The sequence below is a fragment of the Chionomys nivalis genome, chromosome 3, assembly GCF_950005125.1.
Source record: "Chionomys nivalis chromosome 3, mChiNiv1.1, whole genome shotgun sequence".
Taxonomy (NCBI): domain Eukaryota; kingdom Metazoa; phylum Chordata; class Mammalia; order Rodentia; family Cricetidae; genus Chionomys; species Chionomys nivalis.
Genome location: NC_080088.1, coordinates 112,930,795 through 112,947,911, shown reverse-complemented (window position 1 = coordinate 112,947,911; position 17,117 = coordinate 112,930,795). Strand labels below are relative to the sequence as shown.

The 17,117-nt window shown below is 42.1% G+C and overlaps 1 protein-coding gene across 9 annotated transcripts in view; it reads left to right on the top strand.

The window, feature by feature from the left end:
- The window catches only part of Hectd4 (HECT domain E3 ubiquitin protein ligase 4), a 183,850-nt gene that overhangs the window by 100,756 nt on the left and 65,977 nt on the right, over nucleotides 1–17,117 (top strand). For 6 of the 9 annotated variants that reach the window (XM_057763491.1, XM_057763497.1, XM_057763493.1 and 3 more), the window contains 10 exons: nucleotides 1,432–1,624; nucleotides 1,795–1,899; nucleotides 2,939–3,027; nucleotides 3,341–3,516; nucleotides 7,162–7,297; nucleotides 7,393–7,549; nucleotides 7,638–7,804; nucleotides 11,537–11,683; nucleotides 12,654–12,838; nucleotides 15,851–16,004. In XM_057763491.1, coding sequence (XP_057619474.1) covers nucleotides 1,432–1,624; nucleotides 1,795–1,899; nucleotides 2,939–3,027; nucleotides 3,341–3,516; nucleotides 7,162–7,297; nucleotides 7,393–7,549; nucleotides 7,638–7,804; nucleotides 11,537–11,683; nucleotides 12,654–12,838; nucleotides 15,851–16,004 — 1,509 coding nt within the window. The remainder of the gene's footprint in view (nucleotides 1–1,431; nucleotides 1,625–1,794; nucleotides 1,900–2,938; nucleotides 3,028–3,340; nucleotides 3,517–7,161; nucleotides 7,298–7,392; nucleotides 7,550–7,637; nucleotides 7,805–11,536; nucleotides 11,684–12,653; nucleotides 12,839–15,850; nucleotides 16,005–17,117) is intronic. The other 3 variants (XM_057763496.1, XM_057763494.1, XM_057763492.1) reach the window with 1 other exon arrangement.

The following is a 17,117-nucleotide window of genomic DNA, read 5'->3' as shown; positions in this document are numbered from 1 at the left end:
TCCTGGCAATATTGCAATCAGTGGCTCTCATTCTGTGGCTCTCCAGTCACAGCCAAGCAGTCCTGGCAATATTGGTGTGCAGCCCTACTTCACCCTTGTTGAAACTGAGGATCTAATGGTGGGACTGTTAGCTGTGTCTTAAAATGTTTCCTATGGAATTCCAATGCCTGGTAAAGCTCTAAATTTTCCTCTGACAATTTGACCTTCCATCTGACCTCAGCATCTTTTGATTTCCATACAGTATAGAAAAATGTCTTTACTTCTGATTCCCAAGGAAGAGACAAGCTCAAGTGTTAGAGTCACAAATGTGCTTGTGCTGTTCTCAGCTGAAGTCGTCTTCATGGGTCTTCCCTTTCCTATGCACACAATGGCACGTGTGTGGAGGTCAGGAGACAGCTTGTAGGAGTTGGTTGTCTCCTACCATGTGTGTCCACGGGATCAAACTTGGTTTCTTAGACTTGACAACAAGTCCCTTTCTCGCCAGGCGGTGGTGGCGCACGCCTTTAATCCCAGCACTCGGGAGGCAGAGACAGGCGGATCTCTGTGAGTTCAAGTCCAGCCTGGTCTACAAGAGCTAGTTCCAAGACAGGCTCCAAAACCACAGAGAAACCCTGTCTCGAAAAACCAACCAAACAAACAAACAAACAAAAAAAAAACAAGTCCCTTTCTCCACTGAGCCCTCTCAGATCCATAAACAGTATTCTGTATAACCTAGTATATGCATCCTGCTCTATCACTCCCAGCCACTTGCTTTTGAAATGGGTTTTACTAAATGAAGCTTGACAGTTGGCAATGCTGGCCATCAAGTGCCTGGATCCTCCAGTCTCTGTACCAAGCCTTGAGACTGAAGCCATGTGCAGCCTTGCCTGACTTTTATTGTTTTTGGTTTTGGTTTTTTTGGTTTGATTGTTTTTTGTCAGACAGAGTAACTGCCCTGGTTGTACTGGAACTCACTCTATAGACCAGGCTGGCCTCAAACTCAGAGATCCGCCTGCTTCTGTCTCCCAAGTGCTGGGATTAAAAGCGTGTGCCACTACTGCCCAACTGTCATCTGACTTTTATGTGGCTGTGCTCAGGCTTATTTATCCAACCCAGTGAGCCAGCTCCTCAGCTTCCAGAACGTCTGGTCAAGAGCTTTAGACTTATTCCAGCTGTAATATGACTCTAACTCAAAATATACAAGTCTTACTAAGGGAGATCTCTTTAATTTTGATCTTCAGCTTCATTAGCCAGTGTCAGTTTTATCAGCTACTATGCTAAGCTAATTGCTACCAAATACCATCTGCAGTGCTACTATCTCTTCCTCTAGTATAATACAAGGGTTATGGTAAGTCAGGGTTTGAGTCAAAGCCTATGATTTCTAGCCAGTTGCATATGGTGCTGTTAAATTAAGTTTATCATACACCTGACTGGTTTCCATTATCACCACAGAGAAGTGATTCAGCCTGACGTCATGGAGGAAATGGTAGTGTCCTGCGTTATTAAGCACTTGAACTTGGTTGATGCACTGCAGTCCCTGATCAATTTCCAGTATCAGGAAGAACATGCTGAGGAGTATGATTTGTTGTGTAAAATTATGGGAGAGACCTTTAAGAAACTCAATGCCATGGAGAGACAGCTGCAGGTAAGTGAAAAGGAGGAATGTATCAACTATTGGAAACAGTTTTTTTGGGGGGGCAAGTTAAATAAATTTTCAATAGCTGTTACCCCAGATTCCAAACTTTGAGATTGTCCTCGGTTTTTTGTTTTTTTTTTTTTGCATCTGTGTACATGTTGTGTTTTCAACCCTTCTAGAGTGTGGCTGAACTGGAGCAGAAGTGGCAAAGTGAGGTTGAGGATGCCATGCAGGGCAAGCTGGAGAACAACATGCCTTTCTTCTATGATTACCATTTTAATGAGGTGAGTGCACTGTGAGTCCCCACTGGGGACCACTTATAGAGCAAAGGTTCTACACTCATGCATGCAGAGAAAGTAGTGTTTCTTCTGGAACCTTATACACTGCGTGACATACCCATTCTCTGAAAGGTTAAATGAAAATAGCTAGATTGGCATGTTAGTATACAAGTCCTTGATTTTTAACTGGTTGAATAGCGTTGAAGAAGGCTAAAGAAGTTACCATTATCAGGCTGGTGAGATTCTCAGTGGGTTGAGGTGCTTGCCACCAGGCCTAATAACTAACCAGAGTCCCAGCCTTGAAAGGAGTTGTCCTCTAACCTCCACACAGGCATTGTTGCATACATGCACATACTCCCACACTCTCACAGTAATAAGTAAGCAAATAAGTAAATAGAAGGAAAAGATAGTCCCATTATTATCAAATTTTGCTTTCAAATCTTAACAAAAATTTAAAAATACACTTTGAGTCGTAAGTCCTCAGAAAATAGGCCATGCAATTTTTAAATTTTATCAAATAGAGTATATAATTCCAGCACTCAAGAAGTCAAGGCAAAGCCGGGCGGTGGTGGCGCACGCCTTTAATCCCAGCACTTGGGAGGCAGAGGCAGGCGGATCTCTGTGAGTTCGAGACCAGCCTGGTCTACAAGAGCTCCAGGACAGGCTCCAAAACCACAGAGAAACCCTGTCTCGAAAAACCAAAAATAAAAAAAAAAATAAAAAAAAAAAAGGAAGTCAAGGCAGGAAGACTGTCAATTCGGTGTCAGCCTTTGCTACAAACCGAGACACTGTGTCAAAAAGTTAGGTCTGAGGCTGTATCCCTGCAGTAGAGCACTTGTTCAGCCTGTCCAAGGCACTGATTTAATTCCTGCAGCTTGGAAAGTGGAAACAAAAGCAGGGATCACTTCTGACAGCAGCAGAGTGCACAGATCAAAGGTGGTGGTTGGACCTTAACTTCTTTCTGTTCTGCTAAGTAATGGATAGATAGTAAACCTGGTTCTTGCAGATCATGCGTACCATCTTTTCTTGATTTTTCCTTCTTTAGAACAAAATGAAAGAACTAGAACTTTTGTGTTCAATGAAGGAAGTCTCCTTTGATGGAAATGATCTTGAAAACATGGTTCTCTCACTGAGGTTAGTGCCGTTACTCACTCTCAAACTGGCTTCTCACCTTGGTGCTCAGAACACTGCAGGTCCAGTTCTTGCTAGTTTTTTTTGTGTTGCATGTTCACCAGATACTCAGTTACTTACTGGTAAGTCTATAGCTCTTCTTTGAATGCTCAGAAAGTAATACAGGCATTTGAAACAAAAAAAGCAGAACCGTTGGATGGAGAAGGGACAGGTGAGCAGTGTTCACTAGGTAACTGCTTAGCTCCTGTCCTCATCCCTGAAGGCTGAGTGGGGTGAGCTGGAGAACAACTAAATCCACCCTAGTCTCTCTCTCTAGGGAGAAGTTCCTCCAAGAAGTGAATTCTCTCACTCAGAAGCCCTCTCACCCCCTGGCCAAAACAAAGACGCTGGTGAAGAGTCTGATGAACCGAGCCGAGCTGCTGCTGCACGTCACCATTGCAGCCCAGTCAGGCCTCACCAGGAGCATCTCAGGGACACCAGCAGAGACACCTGGTACTGCTCCAGGCTCTGTTCATAAATAGACATCAACTATTGTTAAATAATCCACTCCTGGGTTTTTCTAGAACAACAAAAAAGAAAATATAAGCATTTTCCTTCTTCCCTCTTATTTTTTTTAGTCTCTAAGACTTTAATCCCTATGGAGTCATCCTGCATGGATCCCCTTTGGCTTTGAAGGTTCCTCCTGGGGCATCTGAGGAGTGCAATGGCGTGTGTTTATGTAATCAATGCTTCCATGCTCCCTGTTTTAAGCTCATGGTTTTCATAGTTACATATGCTATTATTTTTCAGAGTAACAAGCATTTATGTAATCAGCATTGTGAGTCTTTTATGTGGCAGTCTTTTCCCTCCCTCCCTCCTTCCTTCCCTCCTTCCTTCCCTCCCTCCCTCCCTCCCTCCCTCCCTCCCTCCCTCCCTCCCTCCCTCCCTCCCTCCCTCCCTCCCTCCCTCCCTCCCTCCCTCCTTCCTTCCTTCCTTCCTTCCTTCCTTCCTTCCTTCCTTCCTTCCTGGTGTATCTCTGTTTTTGTTTTTTCAAGACAGAGTGAAGGAGTTTCTATGTTTAACAGCCCTGGCTGTCCTGGAACTTGCTTTGTAGACCAGGCTGGCCTGGAACTCACAGAGATTTACCTAACTCTGCCTCCCAAGTGCTGGGGTCAAAGGTGTATACCAGAACCACCAGACTGAGTCTTTTTTCTTTACGCAAAACTGGGTTTTCATTATATAGGATCTTCTGGCAGGACTTGCCATGAATTGATTATTACTGCAAATCCCCAGATGACAGGTTTTTTAGATTTCTTTATTTATTGTGTATACACACACCAGAAGAGGATATCAGATCTCATTGTAGATGATTATGAGCTGCCATGTAGTTGCTGGGAATTGAACTTAGGTAGGACCTCTGAAAGAGCAGCTGGTGCTTTTACCCCAAGCCATCTCTCCAGCCCCTAGATCACAGTTTTTTAAAGTTTAAAAGTTTTTTTTTTAAACAATTATTTTATGTATATGAATGCTTTACCAAAATGTATGTCTGTGTCTGGTGCTGGCAGTCTAGAAGAGGGCATTGGATCCCCTGGAACTGGAGTTACAAATGATTGTAAGCCACCATCTGAATGCTGGGAACCAGCCCAGGTCTTCTTAAAGAACAGCAAGTACTCTTAACCTCTGAGCTTTCTCTCCAGACCCCTCTTCCACATTTTAATTTTTGGTTTGAAAATGTGTCTCCCAAGGAAATAGTTACCCATGTGGTTCACTATATATATTCCTGGTCACCGTTGCCTTTGTTTAGCTAAAACAGCCTATTTTTAGTGGAAACTTCAGTCACTCAATAAAGTTGATGATACTTTCCAGGGGGGCTCGCAATCATAGATAACAAGCTGGTAGCAGTTGAGAAACAGGTTTACCATATTTTAGATTTAAGCTGCCTACTCTTAAGGTGTGAAAGGACTTTTCCCTACAATTTTGACTTATTTTATTTCAGTTTTCCCCCCTTTTCATATGTGTGTATGGGGGTACACGTGTTCTTGTGCCTTTGAGGCCTAAGGTTGGGAATTATCCTTAATTGCTCTTTCACCTTATTCCTTGGGGCAAGGCCTCTGGCTTAAACCAAGAGCTCACCCATATGCCTAGTCTTTCTTACTAGCCAGCCTATTCTGGGGGTCACCATACCCACCTGACATTTACATTGGTTGTGGGGGTCTGAATACTGGTTCTCAGGATGCTATGACAAGCTTTTTAATGTTTGAGTCATCTCCCCAGTCCCTCAATTTAGTTATTTATTTTAAATAAAACAACTTGCGGCTGGAGAGATGGCTCAGCAGTTAAGAGCACTGGCTGCTCTTCCAAAGGACCAGGGATCATTTCCCAGCACCTACATAGCAGCTCACAACTGTCTGTAACTGAAGTTCTAGTGGATCTAACTCCCTCACACAGACATACATGCAGGGCAAATACCAACACACATTTTAAAAGAATTTAAATAAATAAATATTTTTAAAAATTTAAAAAGTAAAATAAAACAACTATGGGACTAGACAGATACTTCAGTTGTTAAGAATCCTTCCTGCTCTGCAGAATACCATTTCAGTTCCCAGACCCATGTTAGGAGGTTCACAGTCACCTGTAACTCTAGCTTCTGGAGATGGCATTCTCCTTTGGCCTCCATAGAAACTGACACTCATATATGTGTGCATACACATATATGCATATGCATACATGTGCATACACATTTAAGAATGAAATAAATCTTTAAATAAATCAAAAAATAAAACAATCATTGTCTTGTTGTTAATGGGTTATCTAACAGGAAAATACAGTCATGGTCTAGCTCAAGTGTAATATTTTCTCCAACAACTATAATGAAGGTAGAGCTGTCACTCAAATAGCCCAAAGTCAGCTTAATATTCCTAAATGTACACACAGTGAAAGGCAGTCTCTGAAATAAATGATTCTGCATTTATTTTAATGAAGAAATTTGGAGGCTGGCAAAAAAAAAAAAAATTCAGGTTCCAAATTGTGCAACTAGAGAACAAAAGCCAATCTAGACAGTGCCAAGGCCCTGCCCTGTAAAGATGTAGGGATACAGCACAGTGGGTCAGTGCCTGTATGCCTAATTAATATGCAGTAGCCACGGTCAAGCCCAATACAAAAAAAAATTAGGAGGGAAAGGAATTGGTGTTTCCATTTTGCGTTTTCTTACCTTTTTCATCTCTTCTTTTTTTTTTTTTTTTTTTTTTGATTTTCGAAACAGGGTTTCTCCGTAGCTTTTGGTTCCTGTCCTGGAACTAGCTCTTCTAGACCAGGCTGGCCTTGAACTCACAGAGATCCGCCTGCCTCTGCCTCCTTAGTGCTGGGATTACAGGCGTGCGCCACCACCGCCCGGCCTATCTCTTCAGTCTTGTACACTGAACCTAAGACCTTCTGCATGCCAAGAAAATGATGTACCGCTGAGCTGTAGCCCTAGCTCCCTTCCTTTTGAGAAGGCTTATATTGAAGCTGGGCATGATGACACACACCTTTAATCCCAGCACTTGGGAGACAGAGGCAGGAGGATCTCTTGAGTTTGAAGCCAGCCTGATCTACAGAGTGAGTTCAAGCACAGACAAGGTTACACAGAGAAACCCTGTCTCAAAACAATAAAAAGAATACTTAAATGAAATGAATAATGATAGTTATTAAATGAATCTTTGTCCTTTCTTTGGAAATCTAATTTAATAATAAAAACAAAAGACTTTAAATTTTCAAGCTAAGATAAAGTTTAGTGACATATTTAGGTTTTTAAAGTTACCACTTAGTTTGTTGGGTATTGTCTGCTAGCTCGATCACCGGCTGATCCCTGACATAAAGTGAAGATGCGGAGCTGGAGAGATGGCTCAGTGGTTAAGAGCATTGCCTGCTCTTCCAAAGGTCCTGAGGTCAATTCCCGGCAACCATATGGTGGCTCACAACCATCTGTAATGAGGTCTGGTGCCCTCTTCTGGACTGCAGACATACACACAGACAGAATATTGTATGCATAATAAATAAATATAAAAAAAAATAAAGTGAAGATGCACTTGGTGTGGTGCTTCCATTAAACTTAGCTGTGCTCTACCTCTCTGCAGACGAGACAGCAGTGTTAAGCATTTTTCCTTCTTCTTACAGCATGTAAGTCAGCTTCAGAAACAAAGGTGGCATCTCACGCTGTCCGGCAGCCAGTTTTCCTTCGAAGCATGTCTGCTCCTTCTGACCTGGAAATGATTGGTAACGAAGACTTGGAATTTACTAGAGCAAATCAGAGGTAAACAGTTTTTGGCCATGGCAGGATCCTAATGTTTAGAGCACACAGTGTTCAGATAGCCTCCCTGAGCATGGTTGTTTGCTCATTTATTACAGTTTTGTTTTCTGTAGACGTCGTCATGTGACCAGTCACCGCAGTAGCTCCTTTACACTCTTGCAGTCACTGGCCATCGAGGACAGCAGGGATAAGCCCACTTACAGCGTCCTTCTTGGGCAGCTCTTTGCTTTCATTGGCACCAACCCTGACCAAGCGGTAGGTCACAACATGCAAATGAATGGCTTTTGGCAGCTGAAACATATATGATTGTGAAAGTCAGTGTCCATGTTCTTGTACATTTCAGGTGTCCAGTAGCAGCTTCCTTTTGGCTGCACAGACAAGGTGGCGGCGGGGAAACACTCGGAAGCAGGCCCTGGTGCACATGCGGGAGTTGCTGACTGCTGCCGTGCGAGTTGGGGGAGTGACACACCTGGTGGGGCCAGTGACAATGGTCCTTCAGGGAGGACCCAGGTCAGTGGTTTCCCTTTAATTCACACTGTTCCATCCACCAGGGGCCAAAGCACACAGGGGCATTTGCTAATGTTGTCCCCCTCCCCAAAAAAAGTTTCTCTGTGTTTCCCTGTGTTGTGTGGGAGCGGCGGGCTACTTCCCGCCACCCGGCTAGCTTTACCTGAAATAATTACACGGAAACTGTGTTCTTTTTTTTTTTTTTTTTTTTTTTATTTAAAATATTTATTTATTATGTATACAATATTCTGTCTGCGTGTATGTCTGCAGGCCAGAAGAGGGCACCAGACCTCATTACAGATGGTTGTGAGCCACCATGTGGTTGCCGGGAATTGAACTCAGGACCTTTGGAAGAGCAGGCAATGCTCTTAACCACTGAGCCATCTCTCCAGCCCCGAAACTGTGTTCTTTTAAACACTGCCTGGCCCATTAGTTCCAGCCTCTTATTGGCTAGCTCTTACATATTGATCTAACCCATTTCTAATATTCTGTGTAGTACCATGAGCTGGTGGCTTACCAGGGAGGATCTTAACCTGCATCTGTGTCCGGCGGGAGAATCATGGTGACTCACTGACTCGGCTTCTTTCTCCCAGCATTCTGTTCTGTCTACTCCGCCCACCTAAGTGTTGGCCTATCAAATGGGCCAAGGCAGTTTCTTTATTAATTAACCAATGAAAGCAACAGATTAGAAAGAAATCACTCCCACATCATTTCTCCTTTTTCTGTTTAAACAAAAAAGAAGGCTTTCATTTTAACAGAGTAAAATTACATATAGCAAAACAGTTATCAAGTAAGAATTACAGTTACAATATTTATATCTATTTTATCTCTTATCATAATTAAGGAAAACTATAACTATCTATTCATTCTTCAACTCCATCAAAGACTCCAGAAGGATATAATATTACCTAAGTAAACAAGAAATAAGAAACTTCAAACTCTAGAAATGACAGAGACCTCTCGCTGCCTGGACAGTCACCCAAAGTTCTTTTGTACTGTTGGGGCATCCGTCTTCGGCCTTCAGGCCCATAGTGTTCAGCAGACATTTCCATGAAGCAGGAAATTTCAAAGACAGTTCAGTCACTATCTGCTGTGTCCTGAAGAATGTCTTGCAGACTCTTTCATGAATCAGGAACCCTGAAAGATCATCTCACCTTTAGGCAAGTTCAGCAGTCCTCTCTCTGAGGGTTCTCTGTGTCCAGTTTATGCAACAGTCCAGGCAAGAGCAGTTTTTTTCCCCAAATGGCTATCAAACTCCATAAGGAGCCTCTTTGATGCCCATCTTCCTCTTGAAGTAGCTTGTGCTGCCAGGAGCAGACGTGTCTCATTGTCATGAAAAGCCCTAAGTTATTAAAACATTTAAAATGCCATATTCTGTAGCCTTTGAAAGATATGAAGAATGCCTATTTAACTGAAATATATCTCTATATATCTAGAAAATCTAACTAACATGACTACAAGCTTGACTATTATTGATGATTATCCATTAGCAACCTATATTTCCCAATTATACATTACATTTTTGTTGTTTTTTGTTGTTGTTGTTGTTTTTGTTTTTTTTCGAGACAGGGTTTCTCTGTAGCTTTGGTGCCTGTCCTGGAACTAGCTCTTGTAGACCAGGCTGGCCTCGAACTCACAGAGATCCGCCTGCCTCTGCCTCCCGAGTGCTGGGATTAAAGGCGTGCGCCACCACCACCCGGCTATACTTTACATTTTTAAATGAACTACACAATCACAATAATTGATATCAGAAATATATATACATACAACAAAATTGACCTTAAAATCCATACCAATGCAAATTATTCATATCTATATCATATCCCCCTTTAAATGTAAAAGAACATTTATAAGCCATATTTGTGAACATGGGCGCAGTTTTTCTTTCCAAACTGCTTCCTGCTGTATGGGGGCACTGTTATTCAGGTCTTTTATGGTGTAACCTGTCTGCCAGGTTCATCTCAGTCAGCAGTTGAGTGAAATAATTTTTTGAAGGTGTTCATGGCAACCTTTCAGGAGGGCGTGGTCTATCATACCATATTGGGATAGAAACAATCCACAGGGTCTCATCCTCTGTGAAAACAAAAGAAGACCCTCTCCAAAGCATCATATCCTTAGACCCAAATTCTGAACTCATAATACCCTTATGATATCCATTCTGGTTCCACTGGGCAGCCCATATAATGAAATGTCTCTCTGTACTTAGCTCCTTCACAGTCAAAAATTTAAAGAATACACAATGTACATAATCCAGACTCTCTGTGAATTTTCCATTTTTACGTGGCTTATTTTTCTTTAATTCTTTTAATCTATATTCTCTATATTTTTTTCTTCTTTCTCTCAAACCTACATACACTCATCAACACTGTGGTCTTTTATGTCTGAATCTGTTTTATTGTGAATCTGTAATTTTTTTGCTATCTAGGAGCATTTCTTAAAATGTTAAGCACTTCTTAAAAACTTAAGTTGCACCATGTAGGGGTAATACGGTACTGTCTGTGTCCTGTCCAGTCTAAACCTTAACTGCACTGTTATTATGGTAATTACGGTAGTTCCTGTTCTGTGTATGTGTGTACTTGTACATGCGCGCGGGTGTGTATGCATGGACATGCATGTGTACAGGCAGTCACACAAAAACCATGGTTTATGTGTGGCAGTCATAGGAGAATTCTGAGACTCAGTTCTTTCATTCCACCTTGATGAGACGGTCTATTTTCTGTCACAGCAGTGCATCCCCCAGACTTGCCAACCCATGGACTTCAGGCTGCTCCTGCCTCTGCCCCCTACCCTCACCCTCATAGGAGTGTGGTATTTTTTTTTAATATTTATTTATTTATTATGTATACAATATTCTGTGTGTATGTCTGCAGTCCAGAAGAGGGCACCAGACCTCATTACAGATGGTTGTGAGCCACCATGTGGTTACTGGGAATTGAACTCAGGACCTTTGGAAGGCAGGCAATGCTCTTAACCTCTGAGCCATCTCTCCGGCCCCCAGGAGTGTGGTATTAAAGGTGCCACCACATCCAGCTTTTTAAATTTCTGTTCCAGAAAGCAAATTCTGACTTGTGCAGACAAGGCCTTTACTCACTGAACTGTCTCTTGACCCAGTTCCCTATTTTTAAACTCTACATTATTTATGTTTATTTTTGTTATCATAGACAGAATTACATTGCAAATCTTTGTAAGTAAAACTATAACTTCAGCTCTCAGTTAATATTAATTGAAATAGAATCAGTCCCATGTTGTGTTTTTTCATTGGAAAAGGATTATTTTTCATTTCCCAGGCTCTTGTCCTCTACTAATAATTGGAGCATGAACTTGAAGGAGATACTGTCTAACCTGTCTAGATCTTTGCTTTTGCATTAGTGTCCCTACCTTTCCAGTCCTCGGTACTGCCCAGGATATGACAGACATGTCTCATGCTTATTGTTACATGCATTCCCCGCTCTTAAAACTGCTGTGTGTTTAGCTTTATCACAGGGTCTGAAGAACCCTGTAGTAGAGAGCCCTCTGTAACTTTCCCTAAGCCAAGATTGCCTGAGGTTCTCCTACATGTGGAACATTTTATTAAGGGACCCTTGGGAATCCTTCCCAACATTTTTCTATGGCTCTCCAGCTTTTGACACTGAGCTTGGTGATCTCCAAGATTTTTTTTAGCTCTGGATTTTTAGCACTGGGTTCTTGAAAGGGCTCTTGTGCTTCCCTCATTACACATTGCTTCTTGTCTCATAGAATTGAAGAGCTCACCTGTGGTGGGATGGTGGAGCAGGTCCAGGAAGCCTTTGGTGAGACCATGACCTCTGTGGTGTCTCTGTGTGCTCGTTACCCTATTGCTTGTGCAAACAGCATTGGACTCCTGTGTACCATACCTTACACTAGGTGAGTGTGTACATGCCATTTGCTAAGTGTAGATTATATTCAATGTTTTCAACTAAGCAGAAGGCAATTTTTTTTGTTTTGTTTTATCTTGTTTTTTAATTTATAAAATTGTATTTGGGGAGCTAGAAAGATGTCTCTTGCTGAGAATATGAGTTCCAGGGGATCCAAAACCTTTTTCTGATATGTGCAGCCACCTGCACACACGATATTCATCACACTAGACACAAATGCATACACATAAGTAAAAATAAAATCTTATAATTGGATTTGTTTTGTTTTGGTTATCTAATACCTTTTAAAGATTCTGTCCTACTGGCATGTGTCTAAAGTTCCTTAGTTGAGTTGCTGTGTAACCAAATGTTGCCATTAGGATTATATTACTGTGCAGATATGGAGGTTCAAAAAAAGACATATCTGGCAAGCATCTTTTGTCTTGGTACAATTATTTTCTTTTTGGATCACTTAATTAGTAGCTTGGAGCTGTTAACTATTCATGGACTCATTTGAACACCCTATAATAAGATAATTACTTGTTGGGGGAGGCTGGAGAGATACTCAGCAGTTAGAAGTTCTGGCTGCTCTTCCAGAGAACCCGGGCTCAGTTCCAAGTACCCACATGGCGGCTCACAACTGTCTAAAACCCTAGTTCCTAGGCCTCCAATGGTACCAGACACACACTGTGCATGGATAAATGTGGAGACACAACACATGAATACTCTTTTTTGAAAACAGATAATTATTTTATCTATTATTGAGTTGACATTCTATATGAACAAAGCTGATTTTGAAAGCCCTTCTCTAAGGGCTCACCATAATAGGAAAAGTGTCCTGGGTGAATATACATGGTAGCACCTAATGGTACAAACAAAGTACCAATATATTCCACCCCTCTCTAATAACTCGAACCTTCCTGAGATCTTCACAAAGCCTTGTCAGTTGTGTGGTTCATTCCATTTCTGCCCTTCCCCAGGAGTGAAGAGAAGTGCCTGGTCCGCAGTGGCCTTGTGCAGCTCATGGACCGACTCTGTAGCTTGAGCAGTCAGACCGAGTCCAGCTCTAGTGAGAAGCAGACAAAGAAGCAGAAGGTGGCCACCATGGCCTGGGCTGCCTTCCAGGTGTTGGCTAACCGCTGTGTGGAGTGGGAGAAAGAAGAAGGTGAGCAGTGGGACTCCTCTCTATCCCTGTGAGTGGCATAGGAGAAGGCAATATTAATCAGGTGGTCCTCACCAACTGTGGAAGCTCACAGATGCCCTGTGGCACACCAGGTAACATCCTGCCCAGTAAGGAAGATGTTAGCCCCAAAACTGAGATAATTTCTCTGAAATTGTTTATATGGTACTAACAGTCTCCATATTTCTGTGAAATGATTGTGCCACTGTATTTTAAAGAGGATATTTTCATATTCTACTTTTGGTGTGCGGTCCAGCTTTAAAAGTTAACTCTAAAGGGCTGAAGAGTTGACTCTTGGTTGGGAGGACTTGTTGCTTTTGCAGATGACCTGGGTTCAATTCCCAGCACCTGCATGTTTACTCACATCTATAGGTAACTCCAGTCCAAGGGTACCTGACATCCTGTTCTCACCTTGGGGGTATTAGGCACACATGGTGCACATACATACATGCAGGAAAAACACTTGTACGTTTAATTATTTTATTTATTTATTTATTTATTTACTTACTTACTTACTTACTCTTTTTTCATTTTTCGAGGCACAATTTCTCTGTGTAGCCCTGGCTATCCTGGAATTCACATTGTAGATCAGCCTGGCCTTGAACTCAGAAAGCCACCTGTCTCTGCCTCCCAAGAGCTGGGATCGAAGGTGTGTGCTACCACCACCCAGCTACGTTTAATATTGTTTGTTTGTTTGTTTGTTTTTTGAGACAGGATTTCTCTTTGTAACAACCTAGCCACCCTGGAACTAGCTCCTGTAGACCAAGCTGGCCTTGAACTTACAGAGGTGAGCCTGCCTCTGCCTCTGTTAAAGGCGTGCACCACCACCTCCCGGTCTTATTATTATTTTTTTTTTTTTGAAGACTTTAAACTTTTATTAAAAGATATTTTTGAATTATTTCTTTTGTAGTTTACTCTTTTGTTGATTTTTTAAAATTGAATTTTATTGAGCTCTACATTTTTCTCTGCTCCTCTCCCTGCCTCTCCCCTTCAACCCTTACCAAGGTCCCCATGTTCCCAATTTACTCAGGAGATCTTGTCTTTTTCTACTTCCCCTGGCCTTAATTTTTTAAAAGTTAACTAAAGAATAGTTTTCAAGTGTCCAAGGTCTGGGTATCTACCTTGTCTGTCTATCTGCCTATTCATTCTTCCTCAGTGTCCAAGGTCTGGGTATCTACCTTGTCTGTCTATCTGCCTATTCATTCTTCCTCAGTGTCCAAGGTCTGGGTATCTACCTTATCTGTCTATCTGCCTATTCATTCTTCCTCAGTGTCCAAGGTCTGGGTATCTACCTTGTCTGTCTATCTGCCTATTCATTCTTCCTCAGTGTCCAAGGTCTGGGTATCTACCTTGTCTGTCTATCTGCCTATTCATTCTTCCTCAGTGTCCAAGGTCTGGGTATCTACCTTGTCTGTCTATCTGCCTATTCATTCACTGTACATTTTTTTTTTTCAAAACAGGGTTTTTCTGTAGCTTTGGAGCCCGTCCTGGAGCTAGCTCTAGACCAGGCTGGCCTCAAATTCACAGAGAACCACCTTCCTCTGCCTCTTGAGTGCTGGGATTAAGCGCTGGGCATGTGCCACCACTGCCTGGCTCATTGTACTTTTTTAAAAAGAATTTCTGTTTTCTTTTCTGTTTGTGTTTTTGTTTTTTGTGAGATTTATATAGCCCCGGCTATCCTGGAACTCACTGTGTAGACCAAACTAACTTATAGAGATTCACTTGCTTCTTCTGCCTCTTGAGTGCTGGAATTAAATGTGTATGCTACCATACCCTAATTTTTTGTTACATATATTTGTATGTGAGTTTTTTTTTATTTGTGTTCATACATGTGTATGTGGGTATACATGTGGAGTCCAAAGGACAACTTGTGGGAGTTAGTTCTTTCCTTTCATCATGTGTGTCCCAGGCATTAAACTCAGGTTGTTTGGCTTGGCAATAAGCATGATTATCCACTGAGCCAATTTGCAAACCCTCACTTTGTATTCTAATGTCTCCCTTTTTTTCTTTTTTTCTAATTTTCATAGTTTTTTGAGACAGGGTTTCTCTGTGTAGTCCTGGCTACCCTGGAACTAACTATGTAGACCAGGCTGGCCTTGAATTCAGAGATCTAACTGCCTCTACCTTCCAAATACTGGGATTAAAGATGTGTACGTGGCTGTATTCTATTGCTTAAAAGCCTATTATACTATAGAGTAGATAGAAAAGAAGTTAAGTTATTGTTCCCTTAAGAACTGTGGTCTTGGGCTCGAAAGTTGGTTCAGCTCGAAAATGCTTGCTCTACTTTCAGAGGATAAAGTACTGTTCCCAGCACCCACATTGGGCAACTCACAACCACCTGTAACTCCAGCTTCAGGGGATCTTATTCCTTCTCTCACCTGTTTGGCGTCTGCACATACGTGTGCAGACAGTATGCAGAAACACACATATTAAAACAATTAATCTTAAAAAAAACAAAATTGGTGAACAAATAATGATAGCATGACAGGAACCCGGGCCCCAGTGGAGGTACTAACATAGTTCTGTGGAACAGACGGGTATGAATTAATTGTATTTTATTCTCATGAGAAGGTCTTCCCTCAGTATTTACTGTTATGCATAGATATTGTTTGTTTTTGTTTTGTTTTGTTTTTTTGGATTTTTCGAGACAGGGTTTCTCTGTAGTTTTTGGTGCCTGTCCTGGAACTAGCTCTTGTAGACCAGGCTGGCCTCGAACTCACAAAGATCCTCCTGCCTCTGCCTCCCAAGTGCTGGGATTAAAGGCATGCGCCACCACCGCCTGGTGCATAGATATTGTTTAATGAGACTCTGACTGGTTAATGGAACATTGAACAAGATAAAATGAGTCTAATGGATGCTTTAATGTAGGGGAATAGATAGGGAAGATTCACCATACAGGGAGATGGAGAGAAACCAAGAGGAAGCACTCACTATACCTACTGGTATGCTCTCCTTTAGTGCTCACTGCTCTTCCTTTCCTTCTTTCTACCTCTGAAGGTGGCTCCACAGAGGCTGTGCACTCAGGGCTGGCCCGTCAGGTGTCCAGTCTTCTCACCAACCACCTTGCCCGAGCCACTGAGTGCTGTGGCAACCAGGCTGCTGGAAATGATGCCCTGCAAGATGTCCTGAGTCTTCTCAATGACCTCTCCAGGTATGGAAGGCCCTGGAGCAACCTGTTCCCCTTCAGTGGCTGGAGTAACTTTTTACTCCTGTTGTTGGAATATCCAAGTTCCCAGACCTTTTTGATATACTGGTGCTTTGAGAAAAAAAGTCATCTAGACATAGTATTTAGTCTCAACATGTGAGGATTATCTAGAAGCGTAATACACTGTTGTTTGCTTTATGACTTGATGGCACCTGCATTTCAAACCCAAATTTTGGTTATCTCAAAGTAATGTAAAGGATCAGTCCAGGCTGGTGGGTAGCTTGATGATATCTGATGTGTACAAGACCCCAGCCAAGTTCCATTCTCTGCACCACACACTCATCGAATCAGTCAGGGCTTGTAATTACTTTGTTCTTTTGCACTATATCTTTAAAGAGGAGTGATTTCTAACTGGAGGTTTCTCTCCTGTCCACTAGTTCCTGAATAACCACTCTGAGACTTAAAAATTAACTATAAACTGTTTGGGCTATTAGCTGAGGCTTATTATTAACTGACTCTTAAATTAATCCATTTCTATTAATCTGTGTAATGCCATGTGCCCCATGGTTTATTAGTATTGCTCTGACATCTTCTCCTCCAGTGACTGCTGGCATCTCTCTGACTCTGCCTTCTTTTTTCCTATACTTTTGCTTGGATTTCCCACTGCACTATACTGCGTGGCTGTTGGCCAAATCAGATTCTTTATTAACCAATGGTTATAAGACATAATCACAGTATGTGGTCATCCCAGATCACTCCATGGGCATTCCCATGTCATTACATGATAGTGTGTTCTTTGGCTTTTGCTGGCCCACTAGGTTTAGCTGTTGCAAGTCACTGGTGTTAGGGACTGGGGTGCTGTGACAGCTTTGCTTCTGGCACACGCTTTCTGAGGGCATGAATGCAGAACTGCATAGCTCCTCGTTTGGGCTTCTAGCCATGGTGCTCCTTGAAACCCTCTGGACACATGAGTTCGAGGCTCCATAAAAGATGCAGAAATCATCCTTTTCAGGTGTTATTGGTTAGTTTTATAAACACTTATTGTTTGCTTGCTCTAGACTGCCGTTCTCTGCACACATAATATCAAGTCCATGCCTTCTTCCTGTGGTCTGAGCTCAC